Source organism: Bactrocera tryoni, chromosome 5 (genome assembly GCF_016617805.1).
Source record: "Bactrocera tryoni isolate S06 chromosome 5, CSIRO_BtryS06_freeze2, whole genome shotgun sequence".
Lineage (NCBI taxonomy): Eukaryota > Metazoa > Arthropoda > Insecta > Diptera > Tephritidae > Bactrocera > Bactrocera tryoni.
The window spans coordinates 55,102,441-55,119,793 of NC_052503.1; the positions used below are offsets into that span (position 1 = coordinate 55,102,441).

Consider the following 17,353-nt stretch of genomic DNA (forward strand, 5'->3'; position numbering starts at 1 on the left):
TAAAATGTGCCAAGTCGTTCCATAACAGCGCCGATTCGATTCCAAACAATACTAAAAAAATAATATGACACGACTCAAGCGTGAACTGTCAAAAAACGAGTATTGAAAAAAGCAACTCTACTTGGATCACCCGTTATTACTTGGCCAAATTCTTAAAATTCCCCCAAAAAAGGTTGAAGACAACACCCACAACAACATTTCTCTTGGGGTGTTATTTTTTTCCATTACAATAACAATAAGAATGTAAAGTCTTAAAATTTACCGCTATTTTATTTAACATCAAATTTATTTGTGATGCTTGTTTTGAGGCGATTATTTTTTGGGTAAATTAACACAAACTTTGTGAACTTGAAGATATATGTATGTATTTAATTATCTTAAATTAATTGTATATGCAACAACAATAAATACGAGTACGTATATATTTAAACATTTTAAACATAGAATTGTGTATATTTGTGATATTGAAAGCAGGGTAAAAATCAAAATAGTAACAATAATAATATATAAATATACATACATACATACATAAACCGAACCTTATACATAAAACACTTTAAAATCTGCCTTACAAACACCACGTAAAACCAAAAAGCGAGCTTAAAAATCTGCCTAACTGCAACAACGAGCTTATGTGACTTTCAACGAATGTGTATACTGCGTTAAGTACCAACTAAAGCGAAATAAAATATAATGAAATGCACGGAGCACTTTACACTTTACACTTAAATATACTAAGTCTATGTGAATGCATGCGGGCATGCGGGCGTGAACGCGGTAGCTTTTTGCGTTGTTTGACATTTTAATCGATTTTTTGCGATAATGATTTCAAGGCCGCTTGTCGTGCGAATTTCTCACGCTTCGTGACGCCTTCGCCACTGCCACCCACATCGTATCGTGCCTGCGGCGAGCCACCTACTGAAGATGCAGCTGACGAGGCGGTTGATACCGCTGAAATGCTCGAAGTGGTTGACGAAGCGGATGGTGACGATGGCGGTTTGAGAACACCAGTAGCCTGCGCTGCACTGCTCCGCCGACGCCAGTCCAAAATCGGCAAATCGTTGACTGCCGCCACACCGCTGGTCGAATTTGTGCGTCCGATCACTTTCAAGGTCGCACGATGCCCACCGCCAGTCGCAGCTTGTAGCGCTGTCTGATTTATGTACGACCGTCGTAGTATGCAACACGTAACTAAAAATGGCACTGCTATAATCACAAATAGGCCCAAAAAAATTATGGCAAGCACATCCACCAATTCGGAGCGCATAAAGTTCAACTCATTGGCGTGGGATTTGAGAAAATCGCCGCCGCCAGCGCTACTTAAAATCAACTCAATGTAATGTATGCTTCTGGCAATTGGAGTGCCATATGTAGAGTTCAGCAGGAGGCGCATTTCAGCTACTTGCAACGCATAGCCGCGGTGTGAAGCCAGCTTTTGTATATTCATTGAGAGTGCATCATAGGTAAATGCATCGAAGGAGACCGTTTGCCCGATACCCAGCTGCTGTAAACGTCTAGCGCTGACCTCCTGCTCGGGAAAGATCGGTATGGCAAGTATTGGTGTGAGACCATTTATGGATTCAATAATACTCATTAGCCCACAGGTGCTAATGAACACTTTGACATTGGCATGCGCTATGACGTGAGCAGAGTAGAGCAATTAGTTTAAAAGCAGGCATACAATTATTTTATTAATTACTTACCTAAAACGGTTTCCTGTGGCCACCATTCAGCAATCATTGCATTCTTCGGTAGTGATGTATAAAACTTTGGATCCTCCCATTTGATTAGGAAATTGTAGTCTTGCAGGTCTGTAATTACGTCCAAGAGAATGTCCACTTTTTCACGAGCTAAATCTGCAGTGCGCGCATCGGCTCCCAGACTTATGTAAACCGTGCCTTTTGGTGCAGATTCTATAAAGTAAGTGATGTGCTACAAAGAAAATTGTTAGAATTAATTATTAAAGCACAAATGTCTACATACTCATACCGTTGGCAGTTCGATTTGCTTTTGTGGGCCACGCAAGTGTGCGCCAGCGATCTCCAGCATATTTGGCAAGTAAGCGCGCGGATATTGCACAACAGGATGTGAGTTAATTAAAACAAGGCTAAGGTTTTTGGTTAGATCGCGGTGATGTGGTAGAGTGGTGTTGGCAAGCTGGCATAGTGTGTGAAAGTGTTTCGTGTAAACGGCTTCTTGGGAGATCATGTAAAAAAAGCTGAAAGTAGGGACATACATATAATAAATTGATGTATACATAAATGAATAAAATGGTTTTAGTACGCACTTGTAGGTCAACTTTTCAAAAAGACCCATTAGGGTATTCACGCTGCGCTGCCACAAGCCCATGCGCTCCGAGAAGGGTAAAAAAATACTGGGATCGAGTGCTGAGCTCTGTGGATTTCCGGTCATCTGATTAAGCCATGTATTTGCGCCGGTGGGACTAATTACAACGGTGGGTATTTGATAGTAATGCGCTAAGCTATAAATATTTAAAATTATATTATTAAACTTACACACGAACAATTAAAAAAATTGCTCACCCTAATAGCGAATCGCTGAGAAAGAGATCAACCACCAACAAATCGAACTGTTCACCACTGCGTACTAATTTTCGCACCTTTCCATCGCCAAGCAATAAATCAACATTTGTCGCACCGGCATACATTAAGCGGGTGAAATGTTCCATAATTGAACGTTGCCGTGATTGTTCCACATCGAAGGGCAGCCCCATCTCCTCCCAATTCTCCCGTAAGCCCTCAATGCGTATTTCGCGTATTTTCTGCTGTACTGGGTACTCTTCAGCATGTGGGCTTATCAATGTAACCGAATAGTTGGGCTGTATTTCCACCAATTGCTGCAGCAAGCGTTTCCCAAAGAGATAATGTGACTTCCAAACGCTTGGCAGCACCGCCAGCACATTTACGCCATACACAAATTGCAACGGCACACCGAGCATAGACAACAAGGCTACGGTAGTGATTACCTTCGCCATTAATTAAATTATTTGCTTTACTTAACGACGCTGCAGTACATTGGGTTATCGCCCGTTTGACCTTAGTACCTAGTAATCACTATAGGTAAATGCCAAAGTTTGACTAACTTGCTGTTGTTAATTTTTCGTAATAAAATTATCGATATATCCAGATTGGCGAAATTGCTCTCTTGTTCGTTCTGTTAAAAGAAACTATAGCTGTGATATACCACTCAAATGTGGGTGTTTAAATTCCGGTTATGCGGATTCATTAGCTCGTCCTGCTTGATATACAATTTCCAACAAATACTCTCGTTTGGCAAGTTGTATATACGTAAGTTTTGCAAGCGTACATTAGTTTTTGTAACTTCGCGTTACTTTATTTCACGTCAGAAACATTTTTGTTTTCATTTTCCACAAGTCATTCTTTCTTTTTAAATTTGCATTCAATTAGTAATTGTGCTTAAATATATTCATTTTATTCAGGAATTTATATTTAATGACATAGAGACGGCAGTGTGCACGGAAAAAACGCGACGAAAGCAAAAGTGTATTAAACTAGATAAAAAACATAAACGCAGAAATTGGCAACAGCCCATAGCGTTCTGTAAACAAAAGTCAAAGCAACAAAAATCAACTGTCAAAATCATATGTGCAGAAGCCACCATATTTATACAGCCATGATGAGAGATTTGAGCGGTTGTTAAAACTAGTTTGCGCAAACCCCAAGTTGATAATTTGAAAAGACTACTAAATTTTGCCTGAAATTACAGACAAAAATCACTTTCATTCATACATAAAAACCTATTTTTATAACTGTGTTCCAACATATGTATATAGCAATTTAATATTTTCCAAATTTAAGTATATAATCTTCTATATATTTAATGTTCGAAAAAATCATTGGCCAAAAAGCTATTACTGGTGATATAAACTATAATTAAAAACTGTATCGTGATAATATACGTAATTTAACGGATTTCTCAAAAAAGCGTCTATTTTGGTGCACACTTTTGAGTCCGTTCACTGGATTGTTTAATTAGACATATTAGACTATATGTAGTTGCGATAGCAAACGCATAGCATTTATGTCTCCCATGTTGTCTTCTAAGATACTGTTGACTTCTCGAATAGTCCTAATCTTATAGGCATTCGTTATATCCATTTTCCACCCCAGGTTCCAGTACATCCGTTGACACACAGTTCACTCGAGATTCCAATGTTTGTCAGAACATAATTTCATTTGAACACCTAATCTCGTGGTGCTAGACATTTAGGCCACGACGCACTCAGAATATTTGGCAATCCTTTTCGTAGCCGATTGATGACAATCAACCCAATGAAAGTTTTGGATTAACTTCTTAAAGGTCGTTGTGATTCTCAATTACAATCCACTTGGACCGTTGAACAGTTCGTCGGGAAATTCAGGAATTCTCGCTTTCGGAACAACCACAAATGCTGAGGATCTTTGCCCATCTTCGGTTTTCCATACTCGATGAAGCAGCAACACACCAACTTTAGACTGATCTGATCAGCCCAACACGCTTTTCCGACCGAGCTTTCTGCAGCAATTTCTTCACTCGTGGTGCATTTGGTCAACTCCATATCATCCATTATATTTCGTAAATCTGGCTCTTCTTGCAAAGGCTCATTCACCTCAGCCTTAACTTTATTCTGCTCTTCCGACTGCGAGGAGATCGGTACTGATATACTCACCTCTTGTTCTTCCGATTGTACTGGTATACACGCTTCCTGTTTTTCCAACAGTGAGGACTCATGTGATATACCAGCTTCTTGCTCTTCTAACTGTGAGGACATCAGTCCTGATATATCGCACGTCTTCTGCGATATACAGGCATCCTACTCTTTAAACCTTGTCGATATATGGCAAAATCCCGTTCGTGGCCATAGCCTACGATGAACATTGTGCCTCTTCCTTTCCGCTTATCTTCTCTGTTTCTTCATCTAATTCCAATTGAAATTTATTGTAACACTGTGAATGTAGTCCGACTTTTATTCCATTAGTTCCTAAGGCACGTTGTTCCTTTCTCGGCTGTGGAATCTTCAGATCGTTTAATTTAGCATTTATTTCTATTTGGGAATTTATTAGATAATCTTACTTCTGACTATCCGCCTACATATTATTTACAAAGTGGCAGCGCTGTACGATTTACGAATTTTCGAACTTCGAAACGTCTGCATTTCAGCTGCTTCCGACTGACTTGCGCCATAAACAAATAAAATAGAAAGGTAAACAACAAATGATCGGCGCATATTGCATACTTGTAAATAGTATTCATTCATAATTCTTGTAAGTGTCTCTGATGTGAGTGATTTCTATTTTAAGGTTGATGCTAATTAGTGGTGCTAATTAATTGCTATGTAATAAATATTACTTAAAATTCAAAAATGCTTTATGTCTTTTTAAAAATTATATAAATCATATTTGCCAAAATGTGTATGCATTTAATACACACTTGGCCGGCTGCCAAATTACACGCGAAAAATCTGATAGAAAATTTGAAATTCAGAAGTGTTTGCATTCGATTGCAGTTGTTGTTCTATTATGTTTTAAAGTTGTTTGTAAGCAATCTCATTATTTCTGCAATATTTACTGGGTCACTGTTTCTTATTAGATTGTCAGCATCAGCAGATAGAAACGGACGAAGTGATTACGCAATTCCATTAAAATTCCGTGTGTCAATTGTGGGATTTAAAATAAGCAAAAATGGCTTTAACACTTGGTAAATAAACAAGTTTATGCTTCGTATGTTTGCTTTGATACAAATTAATATTTGTTTTTTAAAAACACACATAGGACGCATCAATGTAGACGAGCCCCTATATGATCTAAGCACTTTTGCCGGGCGCTTTCGCTATTTTGCTTGGATGACGGACCCCCGCACTGTCATTGTTTCCAACGACCGTTTATTGCAAGCAAAAACGCTGGTGGAGAGTTATCGTGTCGGCAAGGAGCCAGAAACCACTACACAGGAACAAGTCAAATATGCAATGAAACTTTATTCATCTGCCTTCCATCCGGATACAGGCGAGCTTCAAAATGTCACCGGGCGCATGAGTTTTCAGGTTTGTAGTTTCTGATAATTTTAAATTGTCTATATTTAACGAAAACTAAGGCATTAGATAATGTAAAAATTACTTTTTTACTTTCATTGTATTTTAAATCATTGTTGTAACAACAACGCAAAGAATATGTTAGTCTCGTGCTGCATTTATTTCAAAGTCACATTCACATCTGTTTCACAACTTTTTTTTTTATGTGCTCAATTAAAAGTAATTCAGTGCGCTTTTATTGGCTTTTGTGCTCGTATATTTATAAAATTAAGTGCATGTATATATGTATGTATGTGCTTTATCTTATTGCTTGTAAATAGTCTGCTGACTTGCTGCCAGCAGCTAAAAGTTTGCCGCTACGCTCGTGCCCTATATGCGCAATAACAGCGCGTGCAGCTGGGCAACTACATAAGTATGTGACGTAGTTTCGTTTGGTTGCCAAAAAAATTGTATCGCAGTTTAGTCATCGGCACAAAGTATGTACACATGTGTTTTGTGATTATGCTTTAATTTGCCGGCGGTCATTTGCTGATAAGATCCGAAATATCTTGCATGCATACATACATTATCAATTAATTACTTTTTTTTTAATATTTCCATAAATAGTTTGTATATATGTATGTATTTTGGTTTGTTCTTTATTATCACATTCAAAATATTTTTTTAGGTGCCTGGTGGCATGCTTATAACAGGCGGCATGCTAGCCTTTTATCGTACCGTTCCCGCCGTGGTGCTCTGGCAATTCATCAATCAGTCATTCAACGCTATAGTCAACTATACAAATCGTAATGCGAATTCACCGACAACAGTCACACAGTTGGGCGTCGCGTATGTGTCGGCAACTACCTCGGCATTGGTAGCGGCACTTGGTTGCAAAAGCTATTGGTCCAAGCGTGCCAGCCCCCTATTTCAGGTAGTAAACTATTTATTTTTTATTCCCTTTGTGAGTCTGTCTAAATTTGTTCTATACGTCACAGCGTTTTGTGCCGTTTGCTGCCGTTACCGCTGCCAATTTTGTCAACATTCCACTTATGCGGCAAAATGAGATAATCAACGGTGTCGAAGTGAAGGATGAGAATGGTAACATTGTGGGACACAGCCGCTTAGCTGCTGTAAAGGGTATTACCCAAGTGGCGGTTTCCCGTATTACTATGGCAGCACCAGGCATGTTGATATTGCCGTTTATTATGCAACGTTTGGAGAAAATACCGGCTTATCGACGCATACGTTGGATAGACGCGCCTTTCCAAACGGCTATGGTGGGCTGCTTGTGAGCATAAATAACACTTTCGTTTTTCAATTGCTTCTAATATGAAATATTTTTCAGTTTGCTGTTCATGGTTCCCACGGCTTGCGCAATTTTTCCACAAAATTGGTAATGTGCAATTCGCATTTACGCATTTAAATTAATAAAATTAGTTATTTATTGTATTTTATGCTTTACAGTTCGTTGAAAACGTCCACAATCAAATTACTTGAAGCCGATCAGTATGCGGAAATAGAGTCCAAGACTAAAGGTCGCGTACCACAGCGTGTATACTTCAATAAGGGCTTATAAATGTGTCGCATAATTCAAATTAATTATGCACAATAGACAATATTAATTAAACGAGTTGCTGACGCGTAACGAAAGTGTCTCCACTCACCTGGAACGGCATTTACAAGAAAATCGTATTCAATAACCGGGAATTACTACTGCTAAACATGCCGCAAATAGGCTAGAAATGTTAAATCTGTAAAATTTAAGTCTAAGTAACTGCGCATTTGTAGATGTGATTTAGTTTTAATTTTTTGTTTTCTTCGTTTCTTAAATCTATGTATATTTTTATGGCATTGGCTCCTTTTCACGTTTTTGTTACTGTAAACTATTAGTGTGTTTGTGTTATTAAATTTATCACTGTGTGCAGTTTAATGGATTTCAAGCATTGCCGCCATATTTTGTACGCTGTTTGTTTATGAAATTAAGCGTAAAATGTGTACTCTTTACATAAAGTCATTATTCTGAAATAAAAGTAAAAAAAATAAAGACTGTCGGTTGTTATTCGTGCAGGCGGCTTTTCAAGTAAAATCAAAAAATATTTTAACTAACGTTATAAATATGCAGCCAGGCGTCAAAATTATTAGATTTCGTACCAAAAAACTTCTCAAACCGTTTAGTGATTGTGGTTGTTTGACTCAGAACTGTTTGAACACGCGCAAAGATGAATTTTATAGTTTTTTTTCCATAAAGACCAAAACCAAAGAAATTGTGAATAGTGTTACTAATATTGCAACATTTTGGAAGCCGCATGAGTTAATCCAAAAAAAAACGCTCCGCAGCCTCCACCAAGATGGTGGGACCAGAACCCTTTTTTGGGGTAGGTCCACACACCATAAAGGAGCTATTTCGCAAGGAATAAGGAGTGGACAGGGAGGAGCATTGGCGGCAAACGCGCGGTATGAGACATGCCAAGTTGCTAATGGGAGGATACAATTTGAGTAGGTTCAAGGTTATAATAAACCTCCCCAGGAACAAACTCAGGCTACTAGTCGCATGGTATACCGGCCACTGCAAGTTGAATAGGCACCTGTACAACATGGGCTTATCGTCTTGCGTTAACTGCCGGTTTTGCGACTTGGAGCCTGAAACCCCGGGGCAGCTGCTGATTGACTGCACAGCAGCCTGTAGACACAGGACTAAGGCCCTTGGATCAATGTTTCCAGATAGGGATCGCATAGCGTCACTAGCGCCCGGAAGTCTATTGAACTTCATCAATGCGCTGGGGCTAGGTGAGTCTATGTAAGTTACGAGAGGGCACAATAGACCAAAGGTCGCGGTGCATTCCTCATATTGAATCAATCAATAATCCAAAAAACCTGGACCGAATTTACATTACTGAATCACAGCAAAATTTATCTATTTGTGAGGCGGATGATTGCTGGTGAATAAAAGTCGTTCAGTAATGATAACATCAAGCGAAAATACGCTAACTTCGGCTGCACGGAAGCTATAAAACCTAGAACGGTTATTTTTTATAGCATAAAAGGACATAAAAAGATCGCTATCCTGATTTTAATCGGTCCGTTTGAATTGCAGTTATATGTTATAGCGCTCCGATCTGAACAATAAGTTCGGAAAACGTAGTGATGCCTTAGATGGTAATATGTGCTAAATTTTGGTAACTTCTTAATCCACGTAAGGATTTGAATTTGGAATTAGCCACTTTGTATGGCAGCTTTATGTTATAGTTTCCCAATATCGGCCGTCCTCGCATCGTACTGTCAATAATTGCACCGTCTGAAGAAAGTGTTTGCCCAAAAGTAAATGAATAGACACAGCTATAGTGACTCGCCAAAAGCTCCGGGAGTTTCGTTGGTAGGTTCTTATACATTTACATTATAGTCCGGACCTGGCGTCAAGTGAATATTATATGTTCCCGTCTATGGTGAATGATTTTGACGAGAGTACTAGCTGTTTCCAAAAGGGAAATAATTAGTTCTTGTTCTTACATGGACAGAGATTGTGTCGAGTTGACGGTCCTCGCCCGGTCTTTTGTGTGAACGGTCCGAAGGAGAGTTATGTTGTAACAGCACCAACCAATAGTTATGAGGAATGATATTGTGAAGACAGATGTTATAATGTTATGATTGTTAAGGTTGTTATCATATTAAAGATATCGGTTACTTATTTGATATGGGAAAAATTATCTCACGATCACTAATTTCCCACAATTATCGTTTTGGTGCCATGGGTGCAAACACATCAATTTCTACTTAAAACGCACCTCCCACATTTTTCATTTTATTAACTGCAATAAAATTATAAACTAACAATTCAAGGACCCTATGCCTAACCGTACCATACTTTGATAGACTAAAATCCCTATCCCGAGAATTGATGATGTAATACAGGTAAACATCAGACTTACATTTCGTGTGATACTTTTGTGTATAGGAGCATACAACAGTGCAGTGTTCTACCTCTAAAATAAATAAGTTTCAGAGTTATTGGAAAATTGATTGATAATTATTGATAAATATGGCTATTTGGTGAACGAAAGTTTGATCATTTTGGTTGATCGTAAAATATATCTGAACGAGGAATGCGTTGGACATATCGTTCGGCAATATATTAAGATTTGCGAAAGCTATATGCAAAGTGGAAAACGCGAAACCTAAGCCAACAGCGAACTGATTTTATTCATGGTTCCATCGCTCATACAATCGACAGCGGATTGTATGTGTTAACCGATTCTGTAGCGTGGAAATACGCAAAAGTAAGTTTAGATTGAAAGATGAGGAATGCACCGCGACCTTTGGTCTATTGTGCCCTCTCCTAAATCACATAGAGTCACTTAGCCCCAGCGCATTGATGAAGTCCAATAGACAACCGGGTGCTAGTGAGGCGATACGATACTTATCCGGAAACGTGGATCCAATGGCCTTAATCCTGCGTCTACAGACTGTCGTGCAGTCGATCAGCAGGTGCTCCGGGGTTTCAGGCTCCCTGTCGCAGAACCGGCAGTTAGCGCAAGAGGATAGGTCCATGTTATACAGATGCCTATTCAGATTGCAGTGGCCAGTATACAATGCGACCAGTAGCCTACTCAAGTTGTATCCTCCAATTAGCAACTTGGCATGTCTCATGTGTTTGTTGCCAATGCTCTTCCCTGCCCACTCCTTCTTCCTTGCGGAGTAGCTTCTTTATGGTATGGGGACCTACCCCAGTAAAGGGTTCGGGTCCTACCATCTTGGTGGAGGCTGCGGAGCGGACGAGCTCGTCCGCCAGTTCGTTACCGGCTATACCACTGTGACCAGGCACACAGATTAGGTGTACCTGGTTTCGTTCCGCAGTAGTGATTTGATCTCGTAAGAGGAGATTGCTTTTAGCGCCGCTTGACTATCGCTGAGAATGATTATTCGCTCATTGCGATAGTTGCGATGGAGGTTTATTTCTATACACCGACTTATGGCAAAAACTTCTGCTGGAAGATGCTCGGGAACTCTCCCATGGGTATGGAGAGCTTTGTGCGTGGGCCCAGGAGCCCTGCACCGATTCCCTCCGACATTTTAGAGTCATCGGTGTACCACCTCAACGTGCTATTCCTCAACATCATCTCGAGATTGGAGTCGATCCACTCGTCCTTGCTGCCGAGGATGACCTTCAACTTTTTCTTGAAGTTAGCTGTTTTGGTAGTGCTGTCCTTCGGGAGGACATCTTTTCCATCCTCTGGGACGAGATTACCTTGCCTTTGTCACACCCCCCTGCCGTTATTTGCAGAAGTGTGTGCTTGGCTACCTGACCGATAACCAAATGAAGCGGAGTAAGTTCAAGTAAGTTATGCCCTCTATATATTGGGTTGTAATTATTACTGGCTATCTTGGAAAGGAAAGATTCATCTCGATCGATTGAATAAGGAGAAAGTGATATTTCATAATGACAACGTACCGTCTTTTGAAAAGTTGGAAGAGCACTACAATCGGTTTATAGCACCAGTGGCAACTACTTCTACTGAATAACGAAATCCTGGTTTTCCTTGGTCTATCTTTAACAATATACTAACATATTTGAATAAGTAGTCTTCATTCGGGGCCAACAATACTTTTCAGGAAAATGTGAGAGTTTATATACAGAAGAAGTAGCCTAATGGTGTTAAATCACAACTTCTTGAATTATATTCAATGTCACAATATCGTGAAATAATCGAATATCCAAACTTTGATCGCAATAATTCGGGTTTGCACGTAACCTCATTTTATTTTAACCAGATGTTGCCAAGATCAGCTTCTTCCAATTGCGGTCATAAGAAGTTGGTTATCATCGATCTATACTGGTCTCCATTGATAGTAATGGGGTCACCAGCTTAATTTAGAAAGAAGTACGGGCCATGATCCCAACAGACTAAAAGCCACACCAAACTGTCAATGAGGTGAATGTAATGGTTGTTCTTGAATAATTTGTAGATTTTCTTCGCACCGAAATCGCCTGTTTTGTTTATCTACCGCACCGCTCAAATGAAAGTAAGCCGCACCGGAGAAGATGATTTTCTTAAAAAATCGTTATCGTTTCCAATGGCTTCATTTCATGAGTGAGAATAATTTTATACGAATGCAAACCCAAATCCTTTCTCAAAATCCGCCAGCTTGTGGTTTGAGATATTCCCAAATTAAGAACGTCTTGAAATCGACTCATATTTCGAGCGTTTCATCGTCTCATTGGCACTTGAATATTATGTAAAGAAATTGAACGCACGAAATTTTCAACAATTCGACCAGTATCTAGCACAGGTGGACGATTATTACGACCATCAAATGACAAAAGCGCACGAAAAGTTGCAGTTGGAAAACAATTATTTTGATAGTAAAACTGAATAATTTGTAAACGTTGTCTGTGTATATCTGTCCATGATGAAATTGCAAAAATTATTGAATACAATGAAAAAAAATTACAGATCGGGACATATTAAAAAATGGCCGAAACGACACTTAGAAATCATATCATTCATAATGGAAAATCCGTTATACAAGTACAAGTATGTACATATGTATGTATGTATATGAACATCTTATCAACGTGCTTCAATCGATTGTTATTGTCTCATTATATGGTTGTTGTTTGCTCGATTCGCTACTCTCCAACGTTGAACGAATTGATGACAGCTGTAATCACACAACATTTGTGGCGTTTTCGAAAAGATTTTTATACTCTTGCAACATGCTGCCATAGAGTGTAATAGTTTTGTTCACCTGGTTGCTGGATCACCAAAAACTAATCGAGATAGTTATAGGATTATATACATATACAGTAGCAAAGAGCATCTGTGGGGGCAAAAAATTTTGAAAAAGTGGACGTGGCTCCGTGGCCAGTGTGAAAATCAGCGACATCGGACTACAATCACAACTACTTCCCATATAACACAATTTAAGGGGGTATTCTGGTTTAGAAGATCGAATTTTAGGTATTTTTTTTACGCGATAAAAAAAATAAAAAGTTATTTTGACTATCCATTTTTTTACATGCTTTTCATTGATATTCTAAGAATACAAAACATAAATAATATAAGAAAAAAATTAAATTAAAAAAACTGCAGGTCGGCGAAGTAGAGACTGATGAAACAATGGCTTGTCCTGGTGTGCAGGATATAAATCCTTTCCATGAACTAAAATGAAAATGTATGCGAACTCCGTGGAGAGTAAAAGTGTAATTATCGCACTACGACACGTTTAAAAAAAAAAATTTTACAAAATGGTGGAGGTTTGAAAAAAAAGTTTCGTATTTTTCGTTTTTTGTGGTTCGGAATTTTTTAAAAAATAAAAAAAAATCTTTCGAAAGCTCATCGTAGTGCAATACTATAATGTATAAGAAAGCTCTGTGTAAAATTTCATGTGGATCGGTTGAGTAGAACATGAGATATCATGCACACCGTTTCAAGAAAGGTAGTTATGAGAAAAACGAGTTTAAAGTTTGAGAACTAGTCGCACGCAGTCGGAGTCGGAATCACAAAATGAGCTATAACTCGGAAAATAATTTGAATTTCGAAAAATCCTCTTAGGATCATTTTCTTGAAGGGTTATACTACAAAAGTATGAAAAAAAATCGATTTTTTTCGAATTTCTAAACCAGAATACCCCCTTAAAATTCCATTTAATTTTTCACTTTCCAGTACACAAATTAAGAAGTAATTGATAAAACGGAATAAAATTTTGCGGTAATAACCAAAAATTGTTCAAATCCAACCAAAAATGTTCAAGCCCATAGGTATGTACATATGTTCGGTTATAACCGAACTAAGCTCTTCCTTGCTTCTTTATATCTTCGCTTCTGATGTGATAAGCATTAATAAGTCATTGGAGCCTCGTCAATGAGATTGTTCCAGAGGAACGTATTTTTGTATGTTACCGGTTTCGAAACCTTTAAAAAAACCATAAAAAATTTTGAATGGGACTTTCTTGGAAAATCGAATTTTCGAATGCGTTTTAAGAAGTTCAGCGAAGTCAAAATTTGTAGATGAGAAATTTAAAGATTGAAATCAAATTCAAATATCATAATTTAAACAAAATAATACTTCAGCGCCCTTGGGGTTATGCAGGAAAAAGAAAACAGCTTTTTCACCCTCTCTCTCTCTCACTCGCTCTCAAGCAAGACTTGAGAGGTGGACTTGTTAGCAATTCCAAATATTATTACCCCCACGTTGAGTTATTAAGTTTGAGTTTCACCACCAAAATCCGTGATTCTTTTATATGTGTATATGTACAGGTGTATGTATGTAGAAATGTGTGTATGTATTCAACGTTTTGTATATGAGAAACAGCTTACTTTTATTAAGTTATTCATCAATGGTTTATAAACAAATTTGGCGATGGACAATTTCAAAACTGCATTGCTGCAATATTAGGTACGTCATTACTTACTTATAATACATTTTTTGCCAGTATTTTTTTTTTAACAATATGAACATTATATCCATAGACTTAGGCCTTTATGCATTAAATATATGTTTATATACTTGTTTAAATAATTTTTTCGTATGGTTTTTATCAAACGATTTCCAATTATGCCAAAAGTGGTTCTTTTAATAAACTTATGACCTGTTTACACCGTGCTTGCTTAGGTGCACGACAATGCATACAACCGTTAGATAGGCATAATTTTCATCGACTCAACTTTTACGTTTTGTAATTATTTTATTTTGGTTTTTGGCTAAACGTCGCGACTTTCGGCCAAATCACAAATTATATTTACGATTTGCGTGGTAATTACAAAGCATACTATTATACATAATTTGTAACGGTATTTTCTAATATAATAATTTATTTACTTTTATTTTTACGCAATCTTCAAGGTAATAAATTTAAAAAAGAATATTTTATTATTATTTTTTTGTAGCTTAGGTTTTTATATTTATTTTACATGCTTTTTCATAATTATGTATAAATTACGTTATTTGATGTCAATTAAATTTTTGAAATTTCAATTTAATTTTACTTGTGTTTTTTGTTTGTTTTGTATTTATGCACAGCCTTCATTTTCGTTCTACATGTATCATTCACCTGAATTATTTGTACGCAGCACCCTTTAACTCAAACCATGCCGCATAAAATTACAAAATTTTCATAAGCTTAACCCTTGTGTTGGTACACACACCTAAATCGCATATGTATTTAACGGCTTCGAGTAATTTTTTTGTAGTTAATTTTTAATTTGTACATTTTATGATACGATCATGTCATACATACATACATCTATAAATATGTATGAAAGTATATATGGATTAATCTATTTTTGTAATTGTCAGTACAACGGTATATACATATATGTATGTGTAAATATTTATGATAAATTGAAATTAATTTAAACAAGAAGAAGAAATTGAAAAGAAAAAATATTTAATTTGATTATAATTAACAAAAAATAATTGATGAAAAATTAACCGTTTCAACACCCCAGCAAAGTCTGCAGTAGACTGTGTCCTCCATTTATTTCCATTTTTTGCATTAGACTAGTCGAACCACTAATCCACCATCTCAGCTACAACGCTGAAACCTGTGAAATAAACTAGTTACAAAATATACTACAACCAATACAAGCTGTAAAGTAACTAGTAACTTCACTGCCCCTTTTTCTTGCAAACAGCGGATATTCGTTATGATTTGGTGGTCAGCGAGTATTCAATTTTATACTAGTTCAAAACAGATATCAGTTCTCTGGCACTTTTTATACACTCAGGAACGGTTAGGATTCGAATTATAATTAGACCTTTCACGTTTTCATTAAAAATGTATATTTCTTTGACATAATTAGGCTCTTCTTGAACTACATTTCCAAAAGTTAGATATTATATCCTTTGTTCTAGCTAGTTTAGCTTTAGTCAATAAATTCTAGTGGTAACCGGTATTTATTCTGACCAGTTTGCTAATTTCCTGCAGCGTAGTAACAGGGTCCAGATTGATTCGCTTTTCTGAAAGGCGACCGGTAAATTTTAAACGAAAACCAGGTTTATAATGAATAATTTCTTTGAAAACCATAAAAAATCATATCATGGCACACAATTGAATGTTTTATATAAACAATTTGATATCAGTGTTTCGGCGTACAACATTAGACCAATATCCCTCTGGGAGGACGTTTTATTATTTGCAATAATATTAACAGTTAAACAAGGTTCTAAGTTATAAAAAAGCTAAAGAAAGAAGTCCTTAAATCAATTCCGCAATCTAATTTTAAAAGAATTGAACTAAACTAAAATTGCCTTAGTATCAGAAATCATTTTTGAATACCCATATTCTGTATGTCTATTAGCGCGAATATGATATCCTCTGCCAGGCAACCATAGAAAAAATTCGCTGCAGGATATACAGAAATGCTAAAATCGGGAGAATGCTCAAGACCTGTCGAGTGTATGAAATGGTTCTGTAAAACATTTCAATGAAGTATGATATTTTTTCCAAAGCTGATATTGAATGGTACTTTCAGATAACACAAATGTCGACTTGGATATGAAAGAATTCTATGTTATTGTTTTTTAAATGTCATTCTCTTACTGGGCATTCATTTTGAGTTTAAATGAACTTAAGGCTCAGGTGGCAAGTATTACTGTACATAACACCATTTAAGAGACAATACCACCTATGGAAAATATCCAACAGCACTGTTATAATTTGTAAACTATAGCTGACCAAATATTTATGTACTTCAAAGTATGGAATCGGTAAGATTCTTTAGTATAATTAACTCCTAAAAGTCACTTTTAATAGCGGTAATGGTTGTATTTACTTCCATGAGCCCGAAAAAAATCATATTAACCACCTGAGGGATCGTTCCTAAGAATCGAATTGCCTTTTTCAATGGCCCTTTAATTCTCAGTTGCTGGCAAACCGTTAATATTCTACCATATAATATGTAATAGCTAAGTGAAAGCTGAAAGAAATACAATTAAATTAAAACAAAAAAGTCAAACGAAATAAAATTCAGTAAATTTATGTTATATTATTTTGGCAAATTGTTTGCATTTTCTTTCAAAAAGAATTTTTATTATTTAACAATGTTTAATATAAGTTTTAATTTGAATCGTTATGCATTAATTAATTAATAAATTAATTAGTTCAATTCATTGTTTACTTGCTGAACCTAAATTACGCTTTTTCATTCGCCTTGGCGCCGTGACTTTATGCTACAAACATTTGTTGTATTGCTTACACATATATATACATATACAATTTATACATATATATGTATATATAAAATACACTTTACAATATGTAAATTTGTAACTTCCTTAACTGTTAATTACTTTGTATGAATATTGGGTAGATTTGTAGGTGTGG

The 17,353-nt window shown here is 36.8% G+C and overlaps 2 protein-coding genes across 5 annotated transcripts; one reads left to right on the top strand and one right to left on the bottom strand.

Annotated features, from left to right (window-relative positions):
* Positions 1 to 251: 251 nt before the first annotated feature.
* On the bottom strand, positions 252 to 3,575 carry LOC120777816 (UDP-glycosyltransferase UGT4). Its single transcript, XM_040109354.1, has 5 exons — positions 2,544 to 3,575; positions 2,288 to 2,482; positions 1,990 to 2,218; positions 1,704 to 1,932; positions 252 to 1,635 (listed from the first exon to the last, which is right to left on the bottom strand). Exons 1-5 carry the CDS (start codon positions 2,993 to 2,995, stop codon positions 803 to 805), a joined length of 1,938 nt encoding a protein of 645 aa, XP_039965288.1. The 5' UTR covers positions 2,996 to 3,575; the 3' UTR covers positions 252 to 802.
* Positions 3,576 to 5,197: 1,622 nt separating this feature from the next.
* On the top strand, positions 5,198 to 8,078 carry LOC120778483 (sideroflexin-2). 4 transcript variants are annotated; one of them, XM_040110300.1, is made up of 7 exons: positions 5,198 to 5,285; positions 5,611 to 5,718; positions 5,793 to 6,061; positions 6,717 to 6,962; positions 7,027 to 7,319; positions 7,377 to 7,424; positions 7,496 to 8,078. In XM_040110300.1, the coding sequence occupies exons 2-7, from the start codon at positions 5,703 to 5,705 to the stop codon at positions 7,605 to 7,607; spliced, it is 984 nt and encodes a 327-aa protein (XP_039966234.1). In that variant the 5' UTR covers positions 5,198 to 5,285; positions 5,611 to 5,702; the 3' UTR covers positions 7,608 to 8,078. The 4 variants fall into 4 exon arrangements, with proteins under 4 accessions (XP_039966234.1, XP_039966235.1, XP_039966236.1 ...); XM_040110301.1 differs by having other exon boundaries at positions 5,207 to 5,300; XM_040110302.1 differs by lacking the exon at positions 5,198 to 5,285 and adding an exon at positions 5,298 to 5,356.
* Positions 8,079 to 17,353: the final 9,275 nt, after the last annotated feature.

Excerpts from the sequence above, each read along its gene's own strand:
- LOC120777816 (XM_040109354.1), bottom strand. The coding sequence starts at position 2,995 with ATGGCGAAGGTAATCACTACCGTAGCCTTGTTGTCTATGCTCGGTGTG. Across the intron at positions 2,219-2,287 it reads TTTGAAAAGTTGACCTACAA|CTTTTTTTACATGATCTCCC; the intron begins GTGCGTACTAAA and ends CCCTACTTTCAG. Across the intron at positions 1,933-1,989 it reads AGCAAATCGAACTGCCAACG|CACATCACTTACTTTATAGA; the intron begins GTATGAGTATGT and ends TTTTCTTTGTAG.
- LOC120778483 (XM_040110300.1), top strand. Across the intron at positions 6,963-7,026 it reads GTGCCAGCCCCCTATTTCAG|CGTTTTGTGCCGTTTGCTGC; the intron begins GTAGTAAACTAT and ends TATACGTCACAG. Across the intron at positions 7,320-7,376 it reads ACGGCTATGGTGGGCTGCTT|TTTGCTGTTCATGGTTCCCA; the intron begins GTGAGCATAAAT and ends AATATTTTTCAG.